The 26,763-nt window shown below is 38.6% G+C and overlaps 1 protein-coding gene across 4 annotated transcripts in view; it reads left to right on the forward strand.

Annotated features, from left to right (window-relative positions):
* The window catches only part of GAB1 (GRB2 associated binding protein 1), a 136,964-nt gene that overhangs the window by 88,964 nt on the left and 21,237 nt on the right, over positions 1-26,763 (forward strand). For 2 of the 4 annotated variants that reach the window (XM_055384754.2, XM_055384755.2), the window contains exons 3-7: positions 8,223-8,448; positions 8,820-8,900; positions 12,735-13,336; positions 14,540-14,625; positions 14,817-15,120. In XM_055384754.2, the coding sequence (XP_055240729.1) occupies positions 8,223-8,448; positions 8,820-8,900; positions 12,735-13,336; positions 14,540-14,625; positions 14,817-15,120 (1,299 nt within the window). The remainder of the gene's footprint in view (positions 1-8,222; positions 8,449-8,819; positions 8,901-12,734; positions 13,337-14,539; positions 14,626-14,816; positions 15,121-26,763) is intronic. The other 2 variants (XM_004040428.5, XM_004040427.5) reach the window with 1 other exon arrangement.

Genomic DNA, 26,763 nt, shown 5'->3' on the forward strand with positions numbered 1-26,763 from the left:
TGTCAGTGTTATATCCTCCAGGAATACTGGCCAGAGGGCCATGCTGAAGTTTGCAGCTGCCACTGGAGCCAATCCAATTGCTGGTCACTTCACTCCTGGAACCTTCAGATGCAGGCAGCCTTCTGGGAGCCATGGCTTCTTGTGGTTACTGACTCCAGGGCTGAAGACCAGCCTCTCATAGAGAGAGGCATCTTATGTTAACCTACCTACCATTGCTCTGTGTAACACAGATTCTCCTCTGTGCCATGTGGACATTGCCATCCCGTGCAACAACAAGGGAGCTCACTCCGTGGGTTTGATGTGGATGCTGGCTCGGGAAGTTCTGCGCATGCGTGGCACCATTTCCCGTGACCACCCATGGGAGGTCATGCCTGAACTCTACTTCTACAGAGATCCTGAAGTGATTAAAAAAGAAGAGCAGGCTGCTACTGAAAAGGCAGTGAGTGACCAAGGAGGAATTTCAGTGTGAATGGACTGCTCCAGCTCCTGAGTTCACTGCTACTCAGCCTGAGGTTGCACACTGATCTGAAGGCATGCAGGTGCCTTCTGTGCCTCTTCAGCAGTTCCCTTCTGAAGACTGGAGCACTCAGCCTGCCATAGAAGACTGGTCTGCAGCTCCCACTGCTCAGGCCACTGAATGGGTAGGAGCAACCACTGGATGGTCTTAAGCTGTTCTTGCACGGGTTCTTAAGCAACATGGAAAATAAACATCAGTATCTAAATAAAAAATTTTTTTTTAATTACAAAAAAAGAAAAAATTAACTCCAGGTATAAGGTGTTAGAGTTTGTTAGATGAGCTATGAAGACTTGACATTACATGGAGCATAGTAAAGATAAAAAGTTAGAAGTTGGTTCACCTTCTATTTACTCAGGCCAGATTCTCTAACAGAATATTTTTGAACTTGATTCATCTAGAAGTGCTCAGAGTTTTTGAGGAGCAAATCCCAAAACTGCACGTGCAGGTGAATGGGTCTTAACAGATTTGGAAGTGCCCGTTGCCTTAATTTCTTCTGACTTGACACAAAGTCTGTAATTCCAGCACTTTGGGAGACTGAGGCTGGAGGATCTCTTGAACCCAGGAGTTTGAGACCAGCCTGGGCAACATGGTGAGACACTGTCTCAACAAAAAGTTTAAAAAATTAACCAGATGTGGTAGTGTGTGCCTGTAGCCCCAGCTACGTAGGAGGTGAGGATCGCTTGAGCCCAGGAGTTCCAGGCTGCAGTAAGCTAAGATGGTGCCACTGCACTCCAGCCTGGGCACAGAGGGAGACCTTGTCTCAAAAAATAAAAATAAATAAATAATAAAACAAATAGAGTGCTCAGTGAGTGTCTGCCCTGTGAATGAAACATTTTTTCAGCATCTGCAATGTGTAACGCACAATGCATAGGAGTTCTGATCCTTTCTTGTTATTGGGAACCACAATTAGAGATAAACTGTCATATTTAGCCATATTAATACATTATTATTCAGGCTTCATAATTAGGATATGACTTATTAGGCCCAGAAGGTTGTAAAATGAGCTAAATAAACATGCTTGTGGTACATTTATGAATATTATAGTTAAATACATAAAGGCATTATCAAAAGCATGTGGATTTATTCTTATAATTTATTATCTAGAGAAAATAGAGCAGATATTTCACCTCTCTATGGTAAATTAACAAGCCAAATGACATGCATTACTGATGCAGAACTTTGCTCCCTAGTTCAGCTAAACCGGGCTCTTGTCACAAGACCAGGAAGGATTAGGAACACAGACACATTGAAGGGTGAGGGGAACAGAATTTATTGGGCCAAAGAGGAAAAGAAGAAAAAAGTACTCTCAGGAAAGTGAGAGGGGGTCCTCCTAATAGGCTCCCCACCTCACAGACTGAATTCCAGGCCATCATCCAGGATCTGAAAAGGCCAGGCTCCTCCCTGTATCTATCACTCCCCACTCTAAAGAAGTACATCTAACTGCCTTTATAATAAGGATAAGGATGAAGACCAATCTTAACTTTTTCTTGCTGACAAGGGTCCCTGTTTTGGGAAAACAGCAGTCAGATCCCCCTCAGAGGCTTATCTAAGGGTTCCTGGCAAAAGGGGCCATCATTTGAGGCTCCGGTTGCATGACTGTTTGGAGTTTGATGGCCTGAAGGCGAGAATAGACAAATCGGGTTATTAAAAACATGTATGAAAACAGAACAGGGTTGGGGGTAAATACAGCTAAAAAATCCCAAGGTCTTTTATCGGTTTGCACAGGGAGAGGGAGGCCAAAGCCTGACTGGTAAAAAAAAAAAAACAAAAAAAAAACAACAACAAAACCTTTTACCCTTTTTCTGGCATGTCAGGCTTCTGTGTTCCCTTCCCCCAAGCACAATCCTAAGTCAACCAGTTTAAGGTTTGGGAAATTAACTTTTCCCAGTTTGGAGGCTACATCAGAGGGGCGTGTCCCATAGTACAGAGACAAAATTACCTATCAGCGAAGGGAGGACAGAGGAGGAAAAAGAAGATTTTTTTTTCAAAGGAGTCCTAGGGATTCAGAATGCATTTGAAAGGGGTACAGACTAAAGGTGAATGGCTACTCATCTAGAAAGAGGGGAGCAAAGCATCCCAGGTTCCCTTCTCTTCCTAGTGAATACCCAGGGTATGTGAGAGAGAGAAAGTGAAGCATCTCTTTCTTTCTTCCATCATTATATCCCCAATTCCCAGCAACCTCTACAGGGTTCCACCCATGGGTATCAAAGTGGCCTTCACCTATGTTAATAGGGGGGCCTATGGGGGTGGGAATATGTGCTCTTACCCACATATGCCCTATCTCCCCTGCTGTCAGTAGCCTTTGAATTCCCTAGACTGCATTTATGCCATGGATATTGGTATAACCTTTATCTGTGAAAGGAGAAGTCTGGCTTAATCGGTAGGGATAAGTCACACTCACCTGAGCTGTGCCTTTTAACTTCCATTATTGTCTGCCTGTGAACCTGTCAGATCTAGTTTTATTTCCTAGGGCTTTTACCCAAAGCTTAGAATTGAGTTTGAGACAAAAATGTGTCTTGGGGGGTTGTATGGACTCTTTATCATAAGCTGAATGCTAAGGTGAAGCTGTGGAATTGAGTCCTCCTCCAACAAGGGAGAGAAAAGGATGTCTTGTGACACACCCAGATAACTGGTGGCTGTAGTTATGCTTGCTAAGATTTGGGTGCATGGGACCTGGCTTTGGTTAGCTCCCTTGGTCTTACTTTTCCAAAAAGGAAACCTCTGGGTGATGGGCATCCTGTTTATTCCCATCACTTGACAAGAATTGCAGGATATTTGCTTAGAACTAGAATATTGATCCAGATTTATCCATCCCCTTAGCTTCTTCTGAGCTGCAGCCAGAGATTGCTGGTTGGTTCACAGGAATAAGCAGGGTTAGTTTAAAATGTAGGCAAGAACTTAAAAACAACTAATGGGTCTAGAATATAATGACAAATGTATGAGAAGTTTTGAAACATTTCTCTCTCCAGTCCTCATTTTTGTTAAAAACAAATCACTCATAAGTAGGAATTGAACAATGAGAACACTTGAACACAGGAAAGGAGACATCACTCACCGGGGCCTGTTATGGGGTGGGGGGGAGTGGGGAGGGATAGCATTAGGAGATATACCTAATGTAAATGATGAGTTAATGGGTGCAGCACACCAACATGGCATATGTATACATATGTAGTAAACCTGCGTGTTGTGCACATGTACCCTAGAACTTAAAGTATAATAAATAAAAATAAATAAAAAAAAATCATGATAGGATGGAGTTGTTTGCAAAATAGACTTTAGTCTTATACTTGGCCCATTATTTGCATAAAGTGCAGCAAGAATTTTTATTTATTTATTTATTTATTTTTGAGATGGAGTCTTACTCTATTGCCCAGGTGAGAGTGCAGTGGCACGATCTCAGCTCACTACAACCTCTGCCTCCTGGATTCAAGTGATTCTCCCACCTCAGCCTCCTGAGCAGCTGGTACTACAGGCACGTGCCACCACACCTGGCTAATTTTTGTATTTTTAGTAGAGATGGGGTTTCAACCATGTTGGCCAGGTTGGTCTTGAACTCCTGACCACAAGTGATCTGCCCTCCTCAGCCTCCCAAAGTGCTGGGATTACAGGTGTGAGCCACTGTGCCCAGCCTGAATAATTAATTTAACATAGGCCTTTTAGATCGACTTTGATGGAACTCTGTTCCACAAGGAGTCTCAGATAGGACTTTCTAAAGCCAAGTCCATCCATGAGTTTGTACCCTCAAATACCTGTGAGTTGGGTAAACGCCTCTCTTCTTGAGATCCCAAGAACATGTGGGTCCTGGGCCTGTTGGAAAGTGGCATTCTCTACTCACCACAGGTTAGGAACCCTGTACGGGGACTGTGTTGATGAGCTATGAGGCCAATTTTCCCAAGGGGCTTTATTCAGCTCTGCAAGTAGAGCTTGACTCCTTAAAGGGAAGCATACCTTTCTAGTCAAAGCCTTGGTGAAACAACCAGTTTCTCCAATTGCATCCTGTTGCAAAAGAAAATGGATTCTTACTGCACTGATGCAAACAACCATATTGCTATAAGAATACTCACAACTAGTTTCCAAATTCTGGAGAAGAGAGGCAGAGAGACAAATATGCTCCAAATTTGTTCACAGGATTATACCTTACTCAATTATTAAAGGCCATGAATAGCTCAAAATAAGTTTCCTTGGACTCTGATAAACAAAGATCAGCAGTGTTCCAAGCAAAAGTCAAAAAGGTTACTTCAGTTTTCTATGAGTTCAGTCCATTTAGTTAACTCTTGTTTTGCTTGATGTTTGTGAACATTTCAGCCCTCCATGAATCCTGTACATTTTTCCTTTATTCCAATGTCACAATCTCCCAAGTTATCAGAAACCTACATTTGAAAGCACCTGTCAAAGTTCTGTAGCTGATTATAAACCATCTTTTGAAGAGGATCAAAACAAGACAATTGTCAGTGAGTAATGAAATGTCTACAGTAGTTACAGTCAGAAACACAATTGAAAAAGAAATTTGGTTATCTCTGTGGTTTACAATAACATAACAACCTTAATTGTGATTGATAGCATATACTCAGACATTAGAATTTTAGAAATCCCATACAATTGTGGAACATATATTAATATTATTCCCTAAGATATAACCTGAAGAAGATTAAACATCACTTTGGCAATCCCATGTACCTAAACATGTCAAATAGTCCTGTTTATCTGTCTTCTGGGTGCTCCAGGAGCCCTCTGTAGCATCCAGAAAGCCAGGTGTCAGCAAAGACAATTTTGAAACTGAAGTTTGATTTTGGGAAGCCTGTTAATTATGTTAGAGGGTTAAAGCACTTGATATTGTGAAATAGAATTTCAGATTACCATAAGTTATTTATTTTGCCAAAATGATGACTCAAATTCTTGAAAAAGCAGAAACCTTTTATAACCCCTTAAAACTTTTGCCAAAGAGATTAGTGCCTTAAGAGTACCTTATTGTGCTTTTATTTCAGTGCTCAATTTACAGAAAAACCATATTATATGCTTTTGAATTTAGTTAATATGTTCACACTTGGAATTTCTTTTGCAAGATTAATTTTTACAATCCTTTCACAACTTGTTTGAACTTTTAGCTTTATCTTATCTAATTCAAAACAATCCTTTAACCCCAAGCAAAAATTTACATTTTGACATCTGCATTTTACCAATAATCTTTAGGCTTTTTCTATGTCTCAAAGATTAAAGTCATGTGAACTAAAAGGTACCACACAGCTTTTATCTTCCCTTTCAATATTTGATCCAAGCACCTATCCTTCTTTAATTAATTAGAGCTCTTTTTATAGACATCGCCCAGACAACACATATATAACTACACAGACAGGCAGAAGAAAATCCAGTAACCACAAGATTTTTCATTTGCCAACCTCTGGATTGAGCCCATAAAGAGACAGGATTAGGAAAACATGAAGCTTCTAAGGCCTCATAAACAGGCATAACTGGGAGGCAAAAACAGATTTTGAGAGGGATCTATTCACTTTTAATTCCTGGGGTTTCATGAGGAAAACAGAGGTCTCTCCCATCTCGTGCAAGAATTAAGGGTGGCAAGGCAAAATGGAGAAAAATAATTCAGTTGACTAGAAAAAGCCCTTTTCCAGCAAAACAAGACCCAGGAAGAGAAAAACATAAAGGCCTTTTAAATATACCTATAATTTGGATATCCACTTTTAATTAAGCTGAGTGCTCTTTAAGAAAATTCTTTGTTATCCGACTTTAGCTGCGCCAAGTGGTCAGTGTTTCTGGCTTTCAAACTTTACTAAAGGCTCAGAGAAAGGAAAATCCAAGGCAGTTCGTGGGGAGGAAGAGAATAAACAAATAGCAAAAGTCACATAGATATCAAACCAGAAAGGACTCTGCCTAAGCTAGGATTGAGCCTGGGCCACCATTGTAAAATGGCGGAGGCTAAACAAAGCATTGCCACATGGTTACAGGTCACACTTCCAAGGGCGTAAAACAAGATGGAGGCCTGCAGCAAAGTTTGCTACTGACCATACAGAAAGACATGCAAAGCACACCAGATTGGCTAAAGCTTAAGCCCAACCTCACAAATCCTTTTTCATAACTAAAACTTTACAGAGAAAGAAGAAGCAGTTTTCCTTATCATTCTTGGTCTAGCAAAACATCTGAAAAAAAAAAAAAAAAGGCCTCGCTTTAAAGCTAACTCCTGACCTGGTGGAGAATAGGAAAAGACAGCTTAAATGCAAGGCTGTGTTAACTGCTGACAGCGTGGAGAAAAGAAAAAGATGCCTGGGGAAGAACCTGTCATATGCAAATAGGTTTCTCCTACCGGGAGAGAGACATGGTGGGGAATGCTGGCCAGCCCACTGTGCAGGGCCTTTTGGCCTTAGCCACTGCTAACTCGAAAAAAGAAGAAAAAGGCCAACATTCCTGATCCCTGGGAGTGACGGGAGTTGTGGGGAGGCATAATTCCCTCTAACCTCAGAAGAAATCTGAAGACAAAAAGGCTTAGAAATGAAAGGTAAAAAGATTTTTTGGTTTGCATCTTACCCTTTCTCATGCCCCACATTCGGGCACCAAAAATGATGCAGAATTTTGTTCCTTAGTTCAGCTAAAACTGGGTTTTGTCACGTGACCAGGAAGGATTAGGAACACATTGAAGGACACTTTGAGGGAAACAGAATTTATTGGGCAAAAAAGGAAAAGAAGAAAAATAAACTTCCAGCAAAGCGAGATGGGGTCCTTCTAACAGATTGAATACAAGGCCACCACATGGGAACTGAAGAGACTTCAGTTTCAACCCAGCTTTTTCTGTTCTATAATAACATATAAATTTTAAGAACAAATTTATTCATGTATGAGCATTTGCCTTTTTCTGGATTATTTATGGCCTTCTATTCCTAAACAGACTAACAGCATTTTTTCTGAGCCTTTAATATACTTGGTTATGTCAGTGACTACAGCGGGATTTTATTCTAGAATTTCACGTGGTTTTCAAATTGCTTCATTCTGCACAATTTAGCTCTTTTCATATTTCTCTCAGAACATAGTTAAGGGAATAATAAATTACTTATTTACTTGCTGGACCTCTTTCCATGAAAATACTACAAAAATCCACTAAATGGCAAATAAAGTTATGAGCTGAGGGAAGAGGTGATACCTTAAAGAAGCTGTTTCCTTGAACATGAATAGACTTTATTTTCACCAGTCCCAGAATTAGAAGTATTTCTCTGTAGTCTGCTAAGAGGTAGAAAGAAAAGAACGATCATCGAAATAAACAGGGTAAAGAGCTGACCCTGGTACTCACAGGACCGCAGGCCTGGTAAATACTGTGTAATTAAATGGGTCTCCTTGGAAGATTGGCTTAGGAAGCACTTTATTATCATGGAGTTTTAAAGTATCTTTCTTTTCTACTAAGGTTGTAGAACAGCTTCCTTCTCATAGCCTCAAAACTGAAGACTGTTCAAGGCAAAGATTAGCCATGGCTTTTTTAGAGGATCTGGAATATATATAGAGTCCTACTCTTTAGATCTCTGTGACAAGAATAAAAAAATACTTCCTGTATAAAGGTCGCCATTTAGGTAGTGTTTGTTTTAGCTGACATTGTCATGATTTATTCTGTTTTTCTGTGTTGAAACAATTTGTCTCCAAAGTAGCTTTGTTTTTCCAAAAATTGTTTAACTGTGATAGACGTGATAGTTAAACTTTGGTGTTGCAGATCCTGTGAAGCCACCTGGCAGCTCTTTACAAGCACCAGCTGATTTACCTTTAGCTATAAATACAGCACCACCATCCACCCAGGCAGATTCATCCTCTGCTACTCTACCTCCTCCGTATCAGCTAATCAATGTTCCACCACACCTGGAAACTCTTGGCATTCAGGAGGATCCTCAAGACTACCTGTTGCTCATCAACTGTCAAAGCAAGAAGCCCGAACCAACCAGGTAAATTATACATGCCCATGTGAGAGAGAGACAGAGGCGTGTGTATGTGTGTACACACTGAGATTCTTACCTTTAAACTTTTTAAATTTCGATTTGCAGGCTTGAAAGAGACCATCTGTATGGGCATATGTTTCAGGCTTTATATTTCAGGTTTACATTCCCCTATTGATTTCCGATATTCAGGAGATTGTATCGAAGAGACACAATCTCTGCCATCTTTGGCAAAGAGCAGTTTTCCTTACAAGGCTCTTTTGGAAATCTGTCTCCTATTTTGTAGTCTTTGTTACAGACTCACAGTATTACTTGCTTAACAGATTTCACTGATTTATAAATGGTGATCTTGCTCCATTTCTTATGTGATTGTAAACCAGCCAAGGGTCATCTTTTGTTTCTGAAGAAGGAGAGGAATACCTTCTACTAGAAGATTTTGAAAGCAAAACGATTCCATTGCAGTGAGTGTGTTGTGGTGGTTTTGGATCTGTGTGAGAAATTAATCATAAGGTAAAATCCCAATATAGCAAATTCCATGGAATATACAAATTGGATGTTAGTGAAATTTGATCAAATAAATATATTCCTAAAAATTACGAAACTTTTAGTCTTCATATCTAGCAATGGAGCAGAGCTTACCCTAAGCCTTTTCATTTATCTTTTTTTTTTTTTTTTTTTTAGGAGACAAGGGCTTGCTCTGTTGCCCGTGGCTCACTCATAGCTCACTGTAACCCCAAACTCCTGGGCTCAAGTATTCCTTCTGCCTCAGCCCCCAGGTAGCTAGGACTTCAGGTGCGTGCCATCTGTATGCTGGCTGGCTAATTTTTTCTTTGTAGTGACGAGGTCTCACTATGTTGGCTAGGCTGATCTCAAACTCCTGGCCTCAAACAGTTCTCTCACCTCAGCCTCCTAAAGCACTGGGATTGCAGGTGTGAGCCACTGCACTTGGCCTCCCTTTACAAATTTTTAAGTAGAAGTATATGGAGTGCAGCACTTGACTGAAGGAATGAATCATCAAGCCTGTCCCAAATTCTTGGTTTCTCTACCATCTCCTTCCCTGCCCCCACACCCCTTTCCTCTTCTAAGCTATAAGGCATTTTAATTGGATCCTCCTTGTTACTTGATGTTGAATAGTTAGAAGAGTTAAGGCAATAAAGAGTCAAGAAGCAGTTGTTTTACTATTTTTAAAAGGAGCAGAAAAATGATGATTGAGAGGCCAGTCTCTGCCATTAGTAGCTATGTGACAATTAGTGATACCAGTCAATTGAGTACATTTTATTTATGTATTAATCAGCTACGGTCTGGATAGAGAGTATATTTCTTTATAGACGTGAAAAATGTTTTTTAAAACAAGATTATAATTAAGCATTATTTTATGACAGATTTTTTTTTAATGTGGAAAATGATTATTACTGGGCTAGGATCAGACAAAGCACTTGTTAAAAAATTTTAATGTAGAATGTGTTAAGATTCACAAAATAGTTTCTGTGAACCATGCCCTGAGATGATGGAAATAGCTCATATTCATTCCAAAGCTGGATTTCTATGTATTTGTTGTAATGGGATTTTACCTGTAAGAGCAGAAAAAAATTTATAAATCAACATTTGTTAATATCAAATTCTAACTTGATTTTGCTTGTTTGCTGTGAGTATCTAAAATTATACACTGGCAACTTTGTTACCTATGCTACTAACTAATATTTTATTTTACAAAAGTTTACAATTATTTTTCATTAGCAACTTTTTAGAAGCCAACAGCCAAGCGACAGTTCTCAGTATATTTTATTTTTATATAGTGTATTTCATTGATTTCACTGGTATCACAGCTTTCCTCTTGCAGTACAACTTATGCTCAAAATCATCACCCAGATGTATTTTGCCATCTATATTTTGCAGAAGTGACAGTTAAATAGCAAATATTTATGAGGTAACCACTATGTGCCCAATATTATGCTAGGTGCTATGAAGGTACAAACTATATAAGATATAGTCTACTCAGATGTAGTCACCTTTGGAGTTTACAAGTGAGAGTTGCTAAGAAGTGAAAACATGCAAGCATTAAATATTTAGAGATGAAGATAATATACCAGAGTTGCCTTGCAAACTCTTGTTTGTTTTGCAAGACTTTGGTTAGAATGTGCTCCTCTAGGAAGCATTCCTCTCAAACTCCCAAGTTAGCTTAAATATCTTTCTGGGTTTTTATAGCATCCTGGTTATGCCTTCATATCTTGTTTTATCGCAGTGTTAGAAACGATGTTTTTACTTACTCTTCACTAACTGTAAGCTAGTCAGAGCAAGGAGCTTTACTTATTACTCATAATTCCTCTAGCTTCTCTTAACTCTGCATTTGAATTAAATGAAGTACAAATTTTAGAATATGCATAGGTGCATTAGAAATTCCACAAAGGGACAGTGCAAGTGTTTTTAAGATGGAGAAAACAAAAGCTTCATAGGAAGAATAGAATGTGAACTACACCTAGTTGGTGAGAGAAGAAAATCATTAGTAATTTGTGCAAAAATAGCTTGAGGGAAAGGAGAGATGTGAGCAAGCCTGGTGGGAGGAAGATAATGAGGAGGAGAGCCTCTTGGAGGATAGGATGGAGAAGGTGGAGCCAGGTTATTAGTAACCTCAATGTCAAGTGGATTAGTGTGAGGCCTTATAGTTCCCACACCCTGTAGGGGCCCTTACTAGGTTTTTCTCTTGAATACATGAGTGGTATAACAAGTGTGTTTTGAAAATATTGATCTTATAGAAGTCTGGTCCCATGAATAGATTGAAAGAGGCAGACAGTAGAGGAAATTCCACTAAGGAGAGTTCAGTCATGTAGATCTCAGCAGGGATGGGGACCTGAACTTGGGATGGTGGCAATGGGAATAGAGCAAGGGAATAAGTATGCGGCTAAGAAGAAGGGCTCGGTGCCTGCGTGACTGGAAATCAAAGAGAAGGATTCAAGCTGATTGCGTTTTAAGCCTGGAGAATCTGGATAAAGTCATTTCTTTCAATGCAAGCCAGGAAAAGCAGTCAACTTAAGAAGTAAATGGATTTCTATTTGAGGCACACAAGCAAGGTAATACTGGAGTAACCAAGTAGAAATATTAGTTTGAGAATATGGGACTTGGAATTTGGTAAGATGATGGAAGTTGTCAGCATTCAGAGAAGAAAATGAAGTTCTGAAAAAGGAGGATGATCTCTAATAGCGTGTATGGTAAAAGGTTAGAGGACTGAACTCTGTTGGCCATTCCCAGGGAGAGAGACGGGAGGAAGGAGCCAGTAAGTGAAACAAGGAAATAATCAGCAAGGGAGAAGGGTTTTAAGATCTTTTTAAGATGGAGAAAACAAAAGCACAATGTGGCACAATGTGGGTTTTCTGATAGTAAAGGGGGAGACTTTACAGAGCGTAGTGCCACATGTTACTAAGAAGTCAGGGAAGGTAAGCCCTTTAAAAAAAAAATCATAGTTATTTAAAGAAATATTGTTTAAATTCCTACAGGACTTTGGACAACATGCAGAAGTAGTTCAGGTATCTTGTTTAGCATTAAGGAAGTGAGAGTGTGCTTGTGTTGTTAGCTTCATCTTGTCGTATACCCACATTTTGTGATACCTCAAAATGCAGAGACTGAAAATGTTCATAAATGTACTTTAATGAGATTTCTCAAAGTGAGTTATTGTTTGGAGTTGGTTAACTCTGTATCATGTATTTCGATCCTCTTTATAATGTTGGCTAAATGTTTGTTAAAGAAAAGTAGTGGAAAGGAAGATATATGAAAACAATTAGATGTTACCTTCTTGTAAGTCACATTGACCTTATTCAATACCAAGTAATCATTAGACTTTTAATTTTACGGAACAACAAATTTGCCATGGGGAGGTTTAAGACCAATGGATCAACTATATAAACTGTACTAGCACTAGGTTTTTGCATGCTCTTCAAAGGAAATGCTTTTCCTTGTGTCTATGCATTAATCATTTACCTTTCCCAGAGTTTTGTAATGTTTAATTCCAGTGCCTCAGGGATTGTGTTTTTATGTGCAGATTTAATAGGTGGAGTTGGGGGTGTGGGCAGATATAGGACAGAATTAGAGAGAATGCTTTTCTTGGTTTTGTGGTGGCGGTTTTGTTGTCTGATGTATAATCATAAAAGCTAAAGAACATTTGTGCTTTAAATCCTATGGATCACACAAAAAATCTAATGAGAAAAGCCCTATCTTTTGATTGCTTAGCTATAAATATGTTTATAAAAAATGTATTCTTAGTCTCCACCTTGTTTATTCTGTCATTAACAATTTTTATTTAGAACGCATGCTGATTCTGCAAAATCCACCTCTTCTGAAACAGACTGCAATGATAACGTCCCTTCTCATAAAAATCCTGCTTCCTCCCAGAGCAAACATGGAATGAATGGCTTTTTTCAGCAGCAAATGATATACGACTCTCCACCTTCACGTGCCCCATCTGCTTCAGTTGACTCCAGCCTTTATAACCTGCCCAGGAGTTATTCCCATGATGTTTTACCAAAGGTGTCTCCATCAAGTACTGAAGCAGATGGAGAACTCTATGTTTTTAATACCCCATCTGGGACATCGAGTGTAGAGACTCAAATGAGGCATGTATCTATTAGTTATGACATTCCTCCAACACCTGGTAATACTTATCAGATTCCACGAACATTTCCAGAAGGAACCTTGGGACAGACATCAAAGCTAGACACTATTCCAGATATTCCTCCACCTCGGCCACCGAAACCACATCCAGCTCATGACCGATCTCCTGTGGAAACGTGTAGTATCCCACGCACCGCCTCAGACACTGACAGTAGTTACTGTATCCCTACAGCAGGGATGTCGCCTTCACGTAGTAATACCATTTCCACTGTGGATTTAAACAAATTGCGAAAAGGTCAGCTCTAGTTGACTTCTTCTCTATTAGAAGTTAATGATAGAAAATCAATTTTTCTGAATATTTGTTCTTTTAAGCGTAGTTAAATATACTATGCTACAAAATACAGTCCATTTTTTTTCAGCTCTACAGCTACCTGGAAGGGTATATTGCATTCATGCTCTGCTGGAAGGGAAAAAGAGTTGGAGTTTCTCACCCCTGAAGAAGTATGGCCTTAGTAATGCCTTCCTGCCTCAGGAAGTGTGCCCTTCTCTCTCCCACTTTCTATCGTCCCGGGTGGATAGGCCCTCTGTTGGGACAGAAGGGCAGGAAATGGACCAGCCACAAAGCCTCTCCGAGTCATACCCTTTCCTGTATTTGTGTGCCATTATGGCTGCTTCTAAGTCACATCTGTTGGGCTCTATTTCCTTCCTTCCTATATAAGCAGTTTTTATGTTGTGTCTAACAGGTGATATTCTGTTCCAGTCAAGCCATTATGCTGTTTGATTTTTACTTGTGTTTAAAGAGCTGAATCTTCTTTCCCCTTATCACTACCCACTTCACTCATTGCTAGTGAGTATACTTTCCTATACTGTCTCCTAAAGTCTGTAACCAAAAGTTACAGACCTTGAGAGGAGAAGAAAAAATGAGTCTGGGTGATTCTCTGAGATTCTCAAAGTCCTACAAATGGAAAGCTAAAGTTTTTAATGCACATATCCTAAACAGTATGTGCTAAAATTTCTGTATTTTGTGGTAGAGTTTTCCTCAGCTATCTCCAAGAAGATTTTAATGTATCTGTGATTATTACTTAAATCAGTACTTACTTCACCATTCAATAACAGTATCTAACTCCTTTCTTGAAGTGACTGTATAACCCGGTTATAAGTTAGTGAGATGTAAGTTATGCCCAAGGTGGTGCAAACGATGAGAAAATAGAGGTGTTTCTCTTCATCTTTAGATAACCTATCTTATCCCAGACTTAGACATTCACCCACACTCAAAATTAGATATTGGTATTGGTTAGCATATGAGTGAGTGTCTGTATTTTCTAGTGGTTTAATATGCCAATTCAAGACACAATTCTATGAGCATCCTTTTTAAAATTCTGTGTGTGTGCATGTGTGTATGCATATGTATAATGAGAGAAAGATAATAGGTCATCCCAATGACCCTGAGAGCTGGCAAAGATGGGAAGAAATGTTGATAGTTTGTTCTTTATTTTAGATGCTAGTTCTCAAGACTGCTATGATATTCCACGAACATTTCCAAGTGATAGATCTAGTTCACTTGAAGGCTTCCATAACCACTTTGTAAGTATAATTGACCTTGGCATCATCAAGTGTATTTCATTGTCTAAATCTTCATAATTAGTGCCATGAGACTAAGTGATATCATGAAATAAAAGTACGCTGAGATCCATATGAATGAGTGTGACTTACAATTGTGTTTTCATGTGTGACAAGAGTTTTTGTTTATTAAAAGAAATATATATGTGTTTTAGAAAGTCAAAAATGTGTTGACAGTGGGAAGTGTTTCAAGTGAAGAACTGGATGAAAATTACGTCCCAATGAATCCCAATTCACCACCACGACAACATTCCAGCAGTTTTACAGAACCAATTCAGGAAGCAAATTATGTGCCAATGACTCCAGGAACATTTGATTTTTCCTCATTTGGAATGCAAGTTCCTCCTCCTGCTCATATGGGCTTCAGGTCCAGCCCAAAAACCCCTCCCAGAAGGCCAGTTCCTGTTGCAGACTGTGAACCACCCCCCGTGGATAGGAACCTCAAGCCAGACAGAAAAGGTAAGGAGAGCATGGCAAAGTAAAAGGCTTGGGGAGTGCCAAGTTAGATCTATCTTTAACTGCCATTAAATCCAAAACAGAATTTGGACTAGAAATTCTGAAATATTTCATAGTTCCATAGCCATCAAGTTATTTAAGCAAAGCAGTACTGCCATTTATAAATTAACAATTATTATATCACATGTTGATGTGAGGTGATATTTATAAGTCTCCTATCTCTAGAGCAGAGGTTACAAGCTGAAATACTCATGGGGTGAGCGGACAACTGGGGAGAATTAGAAGAAACTGGACTGCCGTAGCCCCATCTAATGGGAGTAACTAACCTACACGGCTACAATCCTTTGTTGACTTGTGAAATGATGCACCCATGCAGGCAAATCTTCTGGTATATCAGGAAAAGCCAGAGATTTCAGATTTTATATGTATTATCTCTCAATTTTTAAAGTTCTATCAACTAATTTAATTATTAAGAAAACATTGCAGGCCAACCCAAACACTTCTGCAAGCTAGATAATGGCCTTCAGCTGCTATTTAGTAACCTCTTCTCTAGAGTATATAATATCAAATCAGACTTAAGATTATTAATGTATTTGACATAATTATTTAAGAACAGTGAGACTGTATAATCTTTCCATTCTGTTCATATAACAACTTCTTAAAAATTACTTTGCCTTTGCTGGGGTAATAAATGCTTCTAGTCTGTCATTTTTTTTTCCATGCTGGCCTTCATAAGTAACATTAAGTTCTAAGGTAACATAGTTTGTTAAGAAGTCTGTAAAAGAAACTGTTCAGCCAAATTGGGTAATGCCTACCCAGGTTTTTTAAATTGGGGTTGAAGTTGTTAAAACACAGACAATTTGATTTGTTGCACCATGCTGTTAGTGTGGCTTAATCTTGACAACCAAGTAAATTAGCATAAATGTAAATGTGATGAATGATACAATATCTGGCTTACATGAGGGTGTTTCAGCACATTTGAAAAGTCTAATGTGCTATATGTAGCTTTTTAAGACCACATAATGTTGGCATCAATTTCTCCTTAACCTGGGCTTAGATCATTAATATTAGTTCTAATTAAGTCCTAGTTGTGAGGAAAAGAGACTGAGGCTCAGACTATCTTAAGAAAAAAGATTTGGTTTTGTTTGTAAGTAAGGATAACCTCCTTGTTCCAACAGGAGGTTAACCTCCTTCAACAAGGAGGTTATCAGGAACTGAAGCAATTCTAGGGGACTGTTGCTGTGTCCTGCTCTCTCTGTGCATTTCTGTTTTATGGGAAATCTTTGCATCTGGTTTGTTCTCTTTCACATTCTTCCCTTCTTTTCTGTTTTCTTTTCTGATTCTTTTTTGTTTTCTTACTCTGTATCCTCTACTTAAATGGATTCTGCTTTCCAAGAGCTTTGGCCTCCAATGCTCCCCTTCTATGGCCTCAGTTCTGCCTCCTAGCTGCTTTTTATGTGCCCTTGCAGCTTCTGCATCAGCTTCTCATTGCCTTACTTATTATTTACTCACTTTAGATTGCTTAGAGATGATGTGATTGGTCTATGTGTGTCACACCCATGACGACCCAGTCTGCCCTGGCAGCAGGGCTGTGATTGCGGTGTGGATCTCAGAAAGGATGTGAGCATCAGAGGCTTTCTATCGGATAATGCTTCCTTTTGTTTCCTTTTTCTTTGTCTCTAAATCTATTTTAGACAACTACTAGTCATTTTCTTTGCATATAATATGCAAAAATATGTTTGGACATGTATAGCTTTATAATTGGTTCATACAGATCACTGAAGGATTGAGATACAAGTGTCATGAACTCTTTGAAATATTGAAATATCTTTTTTAATGTTAAACTGGTGCTTTCCTTATTTTCCAGTAACGAGTGCATGTTAGTGGCAGATCTCTACTTTTTAACTCCAAGCCTAACAGTTTTATATTTTGAGGTCTCGCATAAATGTGGAGGGAGTAAGATTTGGGTGAGGGTACAAAGCTTTTAAGTCCTACCTCCCTTGCTCCTCTGCTGCTCTTTTCTCCCCTTGAGCTCTGTAGAGCACAGTTTGAAAACTCCAGTATATTTCACAGTTGTGATTCCATGTGGTAAGCATAATATGAAATCAGGAAACACCACTGTTTATAAGTTAGAAAAGACCTAAGATCAATTAATGAGTAGCTTTTAGTATCCTCTAGGTCTGATATCACTCATGTATCCCACATTATTATGATATATATTTTATGTATATATCAGAATATATACTATGTATCATGTATACTACATATTTTATAATTATACATCCCTATGTATTTAGTGAAAGTACTATTATTCTAGTACACTAGAGACTAATCACACTAGTTCTTTAACATAAAAGAACTTAATAGAACAGAATAAAGTAGGTTCTTATTTCTGGAGATTGTGTTCATTCTTTTAAAATTTAACTGAACTGTTCGGAGACAATTGTGAGTTCGTTGGCCACATTATTTATTTGGCATATTTGCTTAGATACAAAATGAACTTAAAAAGAGCACCCAGATTGAAATACCCATATAGTTTTTGCCAGAATCAAGAATAGACTTAGCAAAACAGTAAAGAGGTTCCTAAAGTCATAGTATTCAAAAAAAAATTGCTTTTCTTTAGTACTATTTTACTTTTTTTTTTTTTTTTTTTTTGAGACAGAGTCTCGCTCTGTCGCCCAGGCTGGAGTGCAGTGGCGCGATCTCGGCTCACTGCAAGCTCCGCCTCCGGGGTTCACGCCATTCTCCTGCCTCAGCCTCCTGAGTAGCTGGGACTACAGGCACCCGCCACCACGCCCAGCTAATTTTTTGTATTTTTAGTAGAGACGGGGTTTCACCATGTTAGCCAGGATGGTCTCGACCTCCTGACCTCGTGATCTACCTGCCTTGGCCTCCCAAAGTGCTGGGATTACAGGCGTGAGCCACCGTGCCCGGCCTGTACTATTCTACTTTTTAAATAGTTATGATACATGAGAGGAGGCTTGAGAATGTATTTAACATTACAAGGCAAACTTTGTAAACTCACTTTACAAAGTTATGACTTCATAAACTCACTTTACAAAGTTATAACTTCAAGAAAAACACATTTTAAAATCCAAATTCAGATCTCAAAGCAAAGTTTATCCACAAACACTTAAACAAAAATAATGTCTCGTTTGGTCCTATAATTTTTCTCAGTATTCATAGCATCAGATGAATCTATTTTAATTTCAAATTTCATGACATCAGATAAATGACTTAATCTGTTATTCAGTATCTCTTATATAAAACTCATTATAAGCAAATCTAATTCTATAAAATATGGCTTGATTAGTTTCAGAGCTCCATATAACTAGTTCATTGCCCTATATGTCTGGTTTTTGAGATTGTCTTTGGAAGGATCTATAAGAAACCAGTAACATTCTAGTCTTGTTTATAGCCCCAATTATAGATGTCAGCTGCTGTAGTTTGCGTACAGATGAGCTTTTCAAATACTTATGAGTAATTGAAACTGCAGAAATACATAGATGTTCGGAACACTTAAACATAATTATCTTAGACCCTTTGCCTGTCACTCAATTCATGATAGTGATATTTTCATCATACTATTTCTGTCACTGTAGTGTTTGTTTTGAGCCAAGTTTTGTGTGTATTAAGAGAAACGTATTTTAAGCATACTGTATTAAATATTGGGAAAGCAGATGAGTCACTGGAAATACAGGACAAATTATATTTTGACCTCTTCAATTGAAAATTTTATATTTCTGATGGAAAGGGAGTTTTGTAAAGTTTGGGAAATATATCTGTTGTAGCTTCTCTTTATGTCATGACATAAATCTAGTATATTAAATAGCTAAACTTATCTAAGGCCCCCATCTCTGTCTAGTCTCTGTCTAGCATGATGCAGCAGCTGTGTGAGCCCCACATGCTGTCTTTATGTTGTTATGTTTGGCCTTGTCCATTCACGCCTTTCTGCAACAGTCTGAACATTAGTTACTATACTGACTTTTTTTTGTTAAGCCAGTGCAAGGTTTTGTATGGTGTTTTTATACACCGCTTTGGTTAAAGTACCTTCAAGCTTAGATCCTTAATATTGTGTGGGGAGCATACAGAAGACTAATCCTGAGAGTTTCCCTGGGTGACTCTTTTGGCACAGTGATGGATTTGCTCTAAACATTTTTTCAAGAGATCCTTTAAAGTTTCTGAATGTGATTAAAAACTAACCTGCACTTTTTAAAATTTTTATTCTTTTGTATTTCAATTTTTATTTTAGTTTCAGGGGGGTGCATGTGCAGGTTTGTTACCTGTGTATATTGTGTGATGCTGAGATTTAGGGTATGAATGATCCTGTCACTCAGGAACTGAACATAGCACCCAATCGTTAGTTTTTCAACCCTTTCCACCTGCCTCCTTCCCCTCTCTGGTAGTACCCAGTGTCTGTTGTTGCCATCTTTATGTCCATGTTTAGCTCTCACTTGTAAGTGAGAACATGTGATATTTGGTTTTCTGTTCCTGCGTTTATTTCCTTAGGATAATGGCCTCCACCTGCATCTGTGTTGCTGCAAAGGAAATGATTTCATTCTTTTTATGGCTGTGTAGTATATGTACCACATTTTCTTGATCCAGTCCACTGTTGATGGGCACCTAGGTTGATTCCATGTCTTTGCTATTGTAAACACTGCTGCAGTGAACACGCGAGTTCGTGTGTCTTTTTGGTAGAAAGATTTGTTTTCTTTTGGATATATACCCAGTAATGGAATTGCTGGGTTTAATGGTAGTTCTGTTTTAAGTTCTTTGAGAAGTCTCCAAACTGCTTTCCACAGTGGCTGAACTAATTTTACATTCCCACCAGCAGTATATAAGCATGCCCTTTTCTTCACAGCCTCACCAGCATCTGTTGTTTTTTGACTTTTTAGTAATAGCTGTTTTGACTAGTGTGAGATGATATCTCATTGTAGTTTTGATTTGCATTTCTCTGATGATTAGTGATGGAGTATTTTTTCATACATTTGTTAGCCACTTGTATGTCTCATTTCTAGAAGTATCAGTTCATGTCTTTTACCCATTTTTTAATGGGGTTACTTGTTTTTTGCTTGTTGATTTGAGTTTCTTGTGGATTCTGGATATTACCTCTTTGTCAGATGCATAGTTTGTGCATATTTTCTCCCATTCTGTAGGTTGACTGTTTACTCTGTTGATAGTTTCTTTTGCTGTGCTAAACCTGTTTAGTTTAATTAGGTCCCACTTGTCAATTTCCGGTTTGTTGCAATTGCTTTTGAAGACTTGGTCATAATGCCTAGTTTCTTGAGGGTTATTATCAGGAGGAGATGATGGATTTTATCGAAAGCTTTTTCCAGGTCTATCGAGATGATCATATGTTTTTTGTTTTTAATTGTTTACATGGTGAATCACATTTATTGATTTGTTTTTGTTTGTTTGTTTTTAATTATACTTTAAGTTTTAGGGTACATGTGCACAATGTGCAGGTTAGTTACATATATATACATGTGCCATGCTGGTTTGCTGCACCCATTAACTCGTCATTTATCATTAGGTATATCTCCTAATGCTATCCTTCCCCCCTCCCCCTACCCCACTACAGTCCCCAGAGTGTGATGTTCCCCTTCCTGTGTCCATGTGTTCTCATTGTTAAATTCCCATCAATGAGTGAGAACATGCGGTGTTTGGTTTTTTGTCCTTGCGATAGTTTACTGAGAATGATGATTTCCAATTTCATCCATGTCCCTACAAAGGACATGAACTCATCATTTTTTATGGCTGCATAGTATTCCATGGTGTATATGTGCCACATTTTCTTAATCCAGTCTATCATTGTTGGACATTTGGGTTGGTTCCAAGTCTTTGCTATTGTGAATAGTGCCACAATAAACATACGTGTGCATGTGTCTTTATAGCAGCATGATTTATAATCCTTTGGGTATATACCCAGTAATGGGATGGCTGGGTCAAATGGTATTTCTAGTTCCAGATCCCTGAGGAATCGCCACACTGACTTCCACAATGGTTGAACTAGTTTACACTCCCACCAACAGTGTAAAAGGGTTCCTATTTCTCCACATCCTCTCCAGCACCTGTTGTTTCCTGACTTTTTAATGATTGCCATTCTAACTGGTGTGAGATGGTATCTCATTGTGGTTTTGATTTGCATTTCTCTGATGGCCAGTGATGATGAGCATTTTTTCATGTGTCTTTTGGCTGCATAAATGTCTTCTTTTGAGAAGTGTCTGTTCATATCCTTTGCCCACTTTTTGATGGGGTGGTTTGCTTTTTTCTTGTAAATTTGTTTGAGTTCATTGTAGATTCTGGATATTAGCCCTTTGCCAGATGAGTAGGTTGCGAAAATTTTCTCCCATTTTGTAGGTTGCCTGTTCACTCTGATGGTAGTTTCTTTTGCTGTGCAGAAGCTCTTTAGTTTAATTAGATCCCATTTGTCAATTTTGGCTTTTGTTGCCATTGCTTTTGGTGTTTTAGACATGAAGTCTTTGCCCATGCCTATGTCCTGAATGGTAATGCCTATGTTTTCTTCTAGGGTTTTTATGGTTTTAGGTCTAACATTTAAGTCTTTAATCCATCTTGAATTAATTTTTGTATAAGGTGTAAGGAAGGGATCCAGTTTCAGCTTTCTACATGTGGCTAGCCAGTTTTCCCAGCACCATTTATTAAATGGGGAATCCTTTCCCCATTGCTTGTTTTTCTCAGGTTTGTTAAAGATCAGATAGTTGTAGATATGCGGTGTTATTTCTGAGGGCTCTGTTCTGTTCCATTGATCTATATCTCTGTTTTGGTACCAGTACCATGCTGTTTTGGTTACTGTAGCCTTGTAGTATAGTTTGAAGTCAGGTAGTGTGATGCCTCCAGCTTTGTTCTTTTGGCTTAGGATTGACTTGGCGATGCGGGCTCTTTTTTGGTTCCATATGAACTTTAAAGTAGTTTTTTCCAATTCTGTAAAGAAAGTCATTGGTAGCTTGATGGGGATGGCATTGAATCTGTAAATTACCTTGGGCAGTATGGCCGTTTTCACGACATTGATTCTTCCTACCCATGAGCATGGAATGTTCTTCCATTTGTTTGTATCCTCTTTTATTTCCTTGAGCAGTGGTTTGTAGTTCTCCTTGAAGAGGTCCTTCACCTCCCTTGTAAGTTGGATTCCTAAGTATTTTATTGTCTTTGAAGCAATTGTGAATGGGAGTTCACTCATGATTTGGCTCTCTTATTGGTGTATAAGAATGCTTGTGATTTTTGTACATTGATTTTGTGTCCTGAGACTTTGCTGAAGTTGCTTATCATCTTAAGGAGATTTTGAGCTGAGACAATGGGGTTTTCTAGATATACAATCATGTCATCTGCAAACAGGGACAATTTGACTTCCTCTTTTCCTAATTGAATACCCTTTATTTCCTTCTCCTTCCTAATTGCCCTGGCCAGAACTTCCAACACTATGTTGAATAGGAGTGGTGAGAGAGGGCATCCCTGTCTTGTGCCAGTTTTCAAAGGGAATGCTTCCAGTTTTTGTCCATTCAATATGATATTGGCTGTGGGTTCGTCATAGATAGCTCTTACTATTTTGAGATACGTCCCATCAATACCTAATTTATTGAGAGTTTTTAGTATGAAGTGTTGTTGAATTTTGTCAAAGGCCTTTTCTGCATCTATTGAGATAATCATGTGGTTTTTGTCTTTGGTTCTGTTTATATGCTGGATTACATTTATTGATTTGCATATATTGAACCAGCCCTGCATCCCAGGGATGAAGCCCACTTGATCATGGTGGATAAGCTTTTTGATGTGCTGCTGGATTCGGTTTGCCAGTATTTTATTGAGGATTTTTGCATCAATGTTCATCAAGGATATTGATCTAAACTTCTCTTTTTTTGGTTGTGTCTCTGCCAGGCTTTGGTATCAGGATGATGCTGGCCTCATAAAATGAGTTAGGGAGGATTCCCTCTTTTTCTATTGATTGGAATAGTTTCAGAAGGAATGGTACCAGTTCCTCCTTGTACCTCTGGTAGAATTCAGCTGTGAATCCATCTGGTCCTGGACTTTTTTTGTTGGTAAGCTATTGATTATTGCCACAATTTCAGAGTCTGTTATTGGTCTATTCAGAGATTCAACTTCTTCCTGGTTTAGTCTTGGGAGAGTGTATGTGTCGAGGAATTTATCCATTTCTTCTAGATTTTCTAGTTTATTTGCGTAGAGATGTTTGTAGTATTCTCTGATGGTAGTTTGTATTTCTGTGGGATTGGTGGTGATATCCCCTTTATCATTTTTTATTGCATCTATTTGATTCTTCTCTCTTTTTTTCTTTATTAGTCTTGCTAGCAGTCTATCAATTTTGTTGATCCTTTCAAAAAACCAGCTCCTGGATTCATTAATTTTTGAAGGGTTTTTTGTGTCTCTATTTCCTTCAGTTCTGCTCTGATTTTAGTTATTTCTTGCCTTCTGCTAGCTTTTGAATGTGTTTGCTCTTGCTTTTCTAGTTCTTTTAATTGTGATGTTAGGGTGTCAATTTTGGATCTTTCCTGCTTTCTCTTGTGGGCATTTAGTGCTATAAATTTCCCTCTACACACTGCTTTGAATGTGTCCCAGAGATTCTGGTATGTTGTGTCTTTGTTCTCATTGGTTTCAAACATCATCTTTATTTCTGCCTTCATTTCGTTATGTACCCAGTAGTCATTCAGGAGCAGGTTGTTCAGTTTCCATGTAGTTGAGCGGTTTTGAGTGAGTTTCTTAATCCTGAGTTCTAGTTTGATTGCACTGTGGTCTGAGAGACAGTTTGTTATAATTTCTGTTCTTTTACATTGGCTTAGGAGAGCTTTACTTCCAGCTATGTGGTCAATTTTGGAATAGGTGTGGTGTGGTGCTGAAAAAAATGTATATTCTGTTGATTTGGGGTGGAGAGTTCTGTAGATGTCTATTAGGTCCGCTTGGTGCAGAGCTGAGTTCAATTCCTGGGTATCCTTGTTAACTTTCTGTCTCGTTGATCTGTCTAATGTTGACAGTGGGGTGTTAAAGTCTCCCATTATTATTGTGTGAGAGTGTAAGTCTCTTTGTAGGTCACTCAGGACTTGCTTTATGAATCTGGGTGCTCCTGTATTGGGTGCATATATATTTAGGATAGTTAGCTCTTCTTGTTGAATTGATCCCTTTACCATTATGTAATGGCCTTCTTTGTCTCTTTTGATCTTTGTTGGTTTAAAGTCTGTTTTATCAGAGACTAGGATTGCAACCCCTGCCTTTTTTTGTTTTCCATTTGCTTGGTAGATCTTCCTCCATCCTTTTATTTTGAGCCTATGTGTGTCTCTGCACGTGAGATGGGTTTCCTGAATACAGCACACTGATGGGTCTTGACTCTTTATCCAACTTGCCAGTCTGTGTCTTTTAATTGGAGCATTTAGTCCATTTACATTTAAAGTTAATATTGTTATGTGTGAATTTGGTCGTGTCATTATGATGTTAGCTGCTTATTTTGCTCATTAGTTGATGCAGTTTCTTCTTAGTCTCGGTGGTCTTTACATTTTGTCATGAACCACTTTGCACCTTAGGAGTAAAGCCTACTTGATCATTAACATGCTTTTTAAAAACTACATGTATACACTAATAAGTGTTTGGAGAATGTATGAGTAATAACAGTACATGAAACTAGATTTTGATAAACAGGTATTAAAGTTTAAATCTTAAGTCAGGATTTGCGTTAGATTTGTTACCGTTTAAAGGAAATAAGTATGGAGTGCATTTTTACAGCAGAGCCTTAATGTGGGGTTTTTTCCCTCTCAATATTCTCTTGACTTCAAAGTATAATTATCATCATTACATTTCTCTTTATACCATGAGACCATTAAAACGTATAAAAATTTTTCAGTTTTCTGCCTTCATTACTTTCTGGAATTAACAAATGATAATGTGAATTACTTTTACTCTTTCTTGATTTTGGGGATGCCTACTGGAAGTAGTAGCATAATCTGCAAAACTTTGGGAAGAGTAAAAAATTTAGGCTTAAAAAAAATTTAGGCTTTGTAAAGCCTGTAATAATACAGAAAATAAAATGTCCACTTTGTGTGGAGTTTATGTAAGTAGTTACCTATTAGAATAATGCATTAATAGATCACATCTATTTATTTGAAATGTGACCTCGCATGACTGCCTTGACTGTATTTGAGATGACCGACTTGAAATACCCTTAGAATTTAGTTCTTCCCTTTTTCCATTTAAATGACAAGCAAAAATGGCTGGGCACAGTGGCTCAGCCTGTAATCCCAGCATCTGGGGAGACCAAGGTGGGCAGATCACCTGAGGTCAGGAGTTTGAGACCAGCCTGACCAACATGGTGAAACCTGTCTCTAGTAAAAATACAAAAGAATTAGCCAGGCGTGGTGTCGCATGCCTGTAATCCCAGCAACTTGGGAGGCTAAGACACGAGAATTGCTTGAACCTAGGAGTTGGAGGTTGCAGTGAGCTGAGATCATGCTACTGCACTCCAGCCTGGGCAACAGAGCAAGACTGCATCTCAAAAAAAAAAAACAAAAAATGTGTGAGATTGATCAGGTTAAACACCACTAGCTTTAAGAGAAAGACAGTTCATTAACATTCATACAACACAGATTTAAGCACCTATCAGTTACAGGATATAAATTCTCCAAACAAGGAAAAGGTTGCTCCCCTGAAGAAGCTCACCGTCTAGGACCCCTGAAGAAGCTCATCGTCTAGGAGGGGATGTGGAGAAGTAAACACATTGTCATAATTACCGTGCAAGGGGCTGTGGTTGAAGTAAACTCTTGGCACTATTAGGGAAGCTCCCCTGAGGAAAGTCTGAGAGTGTGAGTGGCAATTAAATGATGGTAGGGGAGGGCAGCCTGGCAAAGGATCTTCTCGTTAGAATAAACAACATGCCCAGGTCCTTTAAAAAGAGGGGAGATGAGACAGGCCCAGAGTCGTGGGGAGGTAGGTGGGCGGGCAAAAAGGAGGGAGGAAAGCACCAAAGGAGGGATGAATGCCAGATGCCTTGCAGGTTCCTGATCCTGAAGGAGTTATAATTTATGATAATGAGTTTGGACTTTATTCTGAGTGTACCATTAAAGAATTTTATGCAGGCACATAAACTTTAAGATTTATAAATTTAAATCTTAAGTCAAGTTTGGGTTAGATTTGTTACCATTTAAAGGAAATAAGTATGGAGTGCATAATCAGAATGGCTCTGGAAAGCTCATTCTGATTTAAGAATACAATAGAGAAAATAATTGTATTCTTTAATGTAAAATGTTATAAAAATCACTTTTCTTTCTCAGAGAGTACTTTGCCCAGTTTTCCAAATCCAGGGTTCTTGAAGCCTTTGTTGAGACAGGATCAAACAGGGAAAGGCATAGCAAAAGTCCCCCTGTCTGGCTCCCTCAACTTGGGGAACTTACAGTGATTTTTGGAAGTTTTGAGGCACTTGGAGTATAAGCGGAACTCATACAGCCATACAGTGCGAGTTCATCACTTTCAGAGAAACAAAACAGGTAAATGAAGTGCTCATTTAAAAAAAAAAAATCAGACAAACAATTTTTTATTTTCTGGTGTGAATGTCTGAAGCATGTCAGGGCCTTCATTTTAAAAGAGCACCCCGCTCTTTGCTGCTCTGTTTCTTAGGGTTGCATGAAATCGTGGTGC

The sequence above is a fragment of the Gorilla gorilla genome, chromosome 3, assembly GCF_029281585.2.
Source record: "Gorilla gorilla gorilla isolate KB3781 chromosome 3, NHGRI_mGorGor1-v2.1_pri, whole genome shotgun sequence".
Taxonomy (NCBI): domain Eukaryota; kingdom Metazoa; phylum Chordata; class Mammalia; order Primates; family Hominidae; genus Gorilla; species Gorilla gorilla.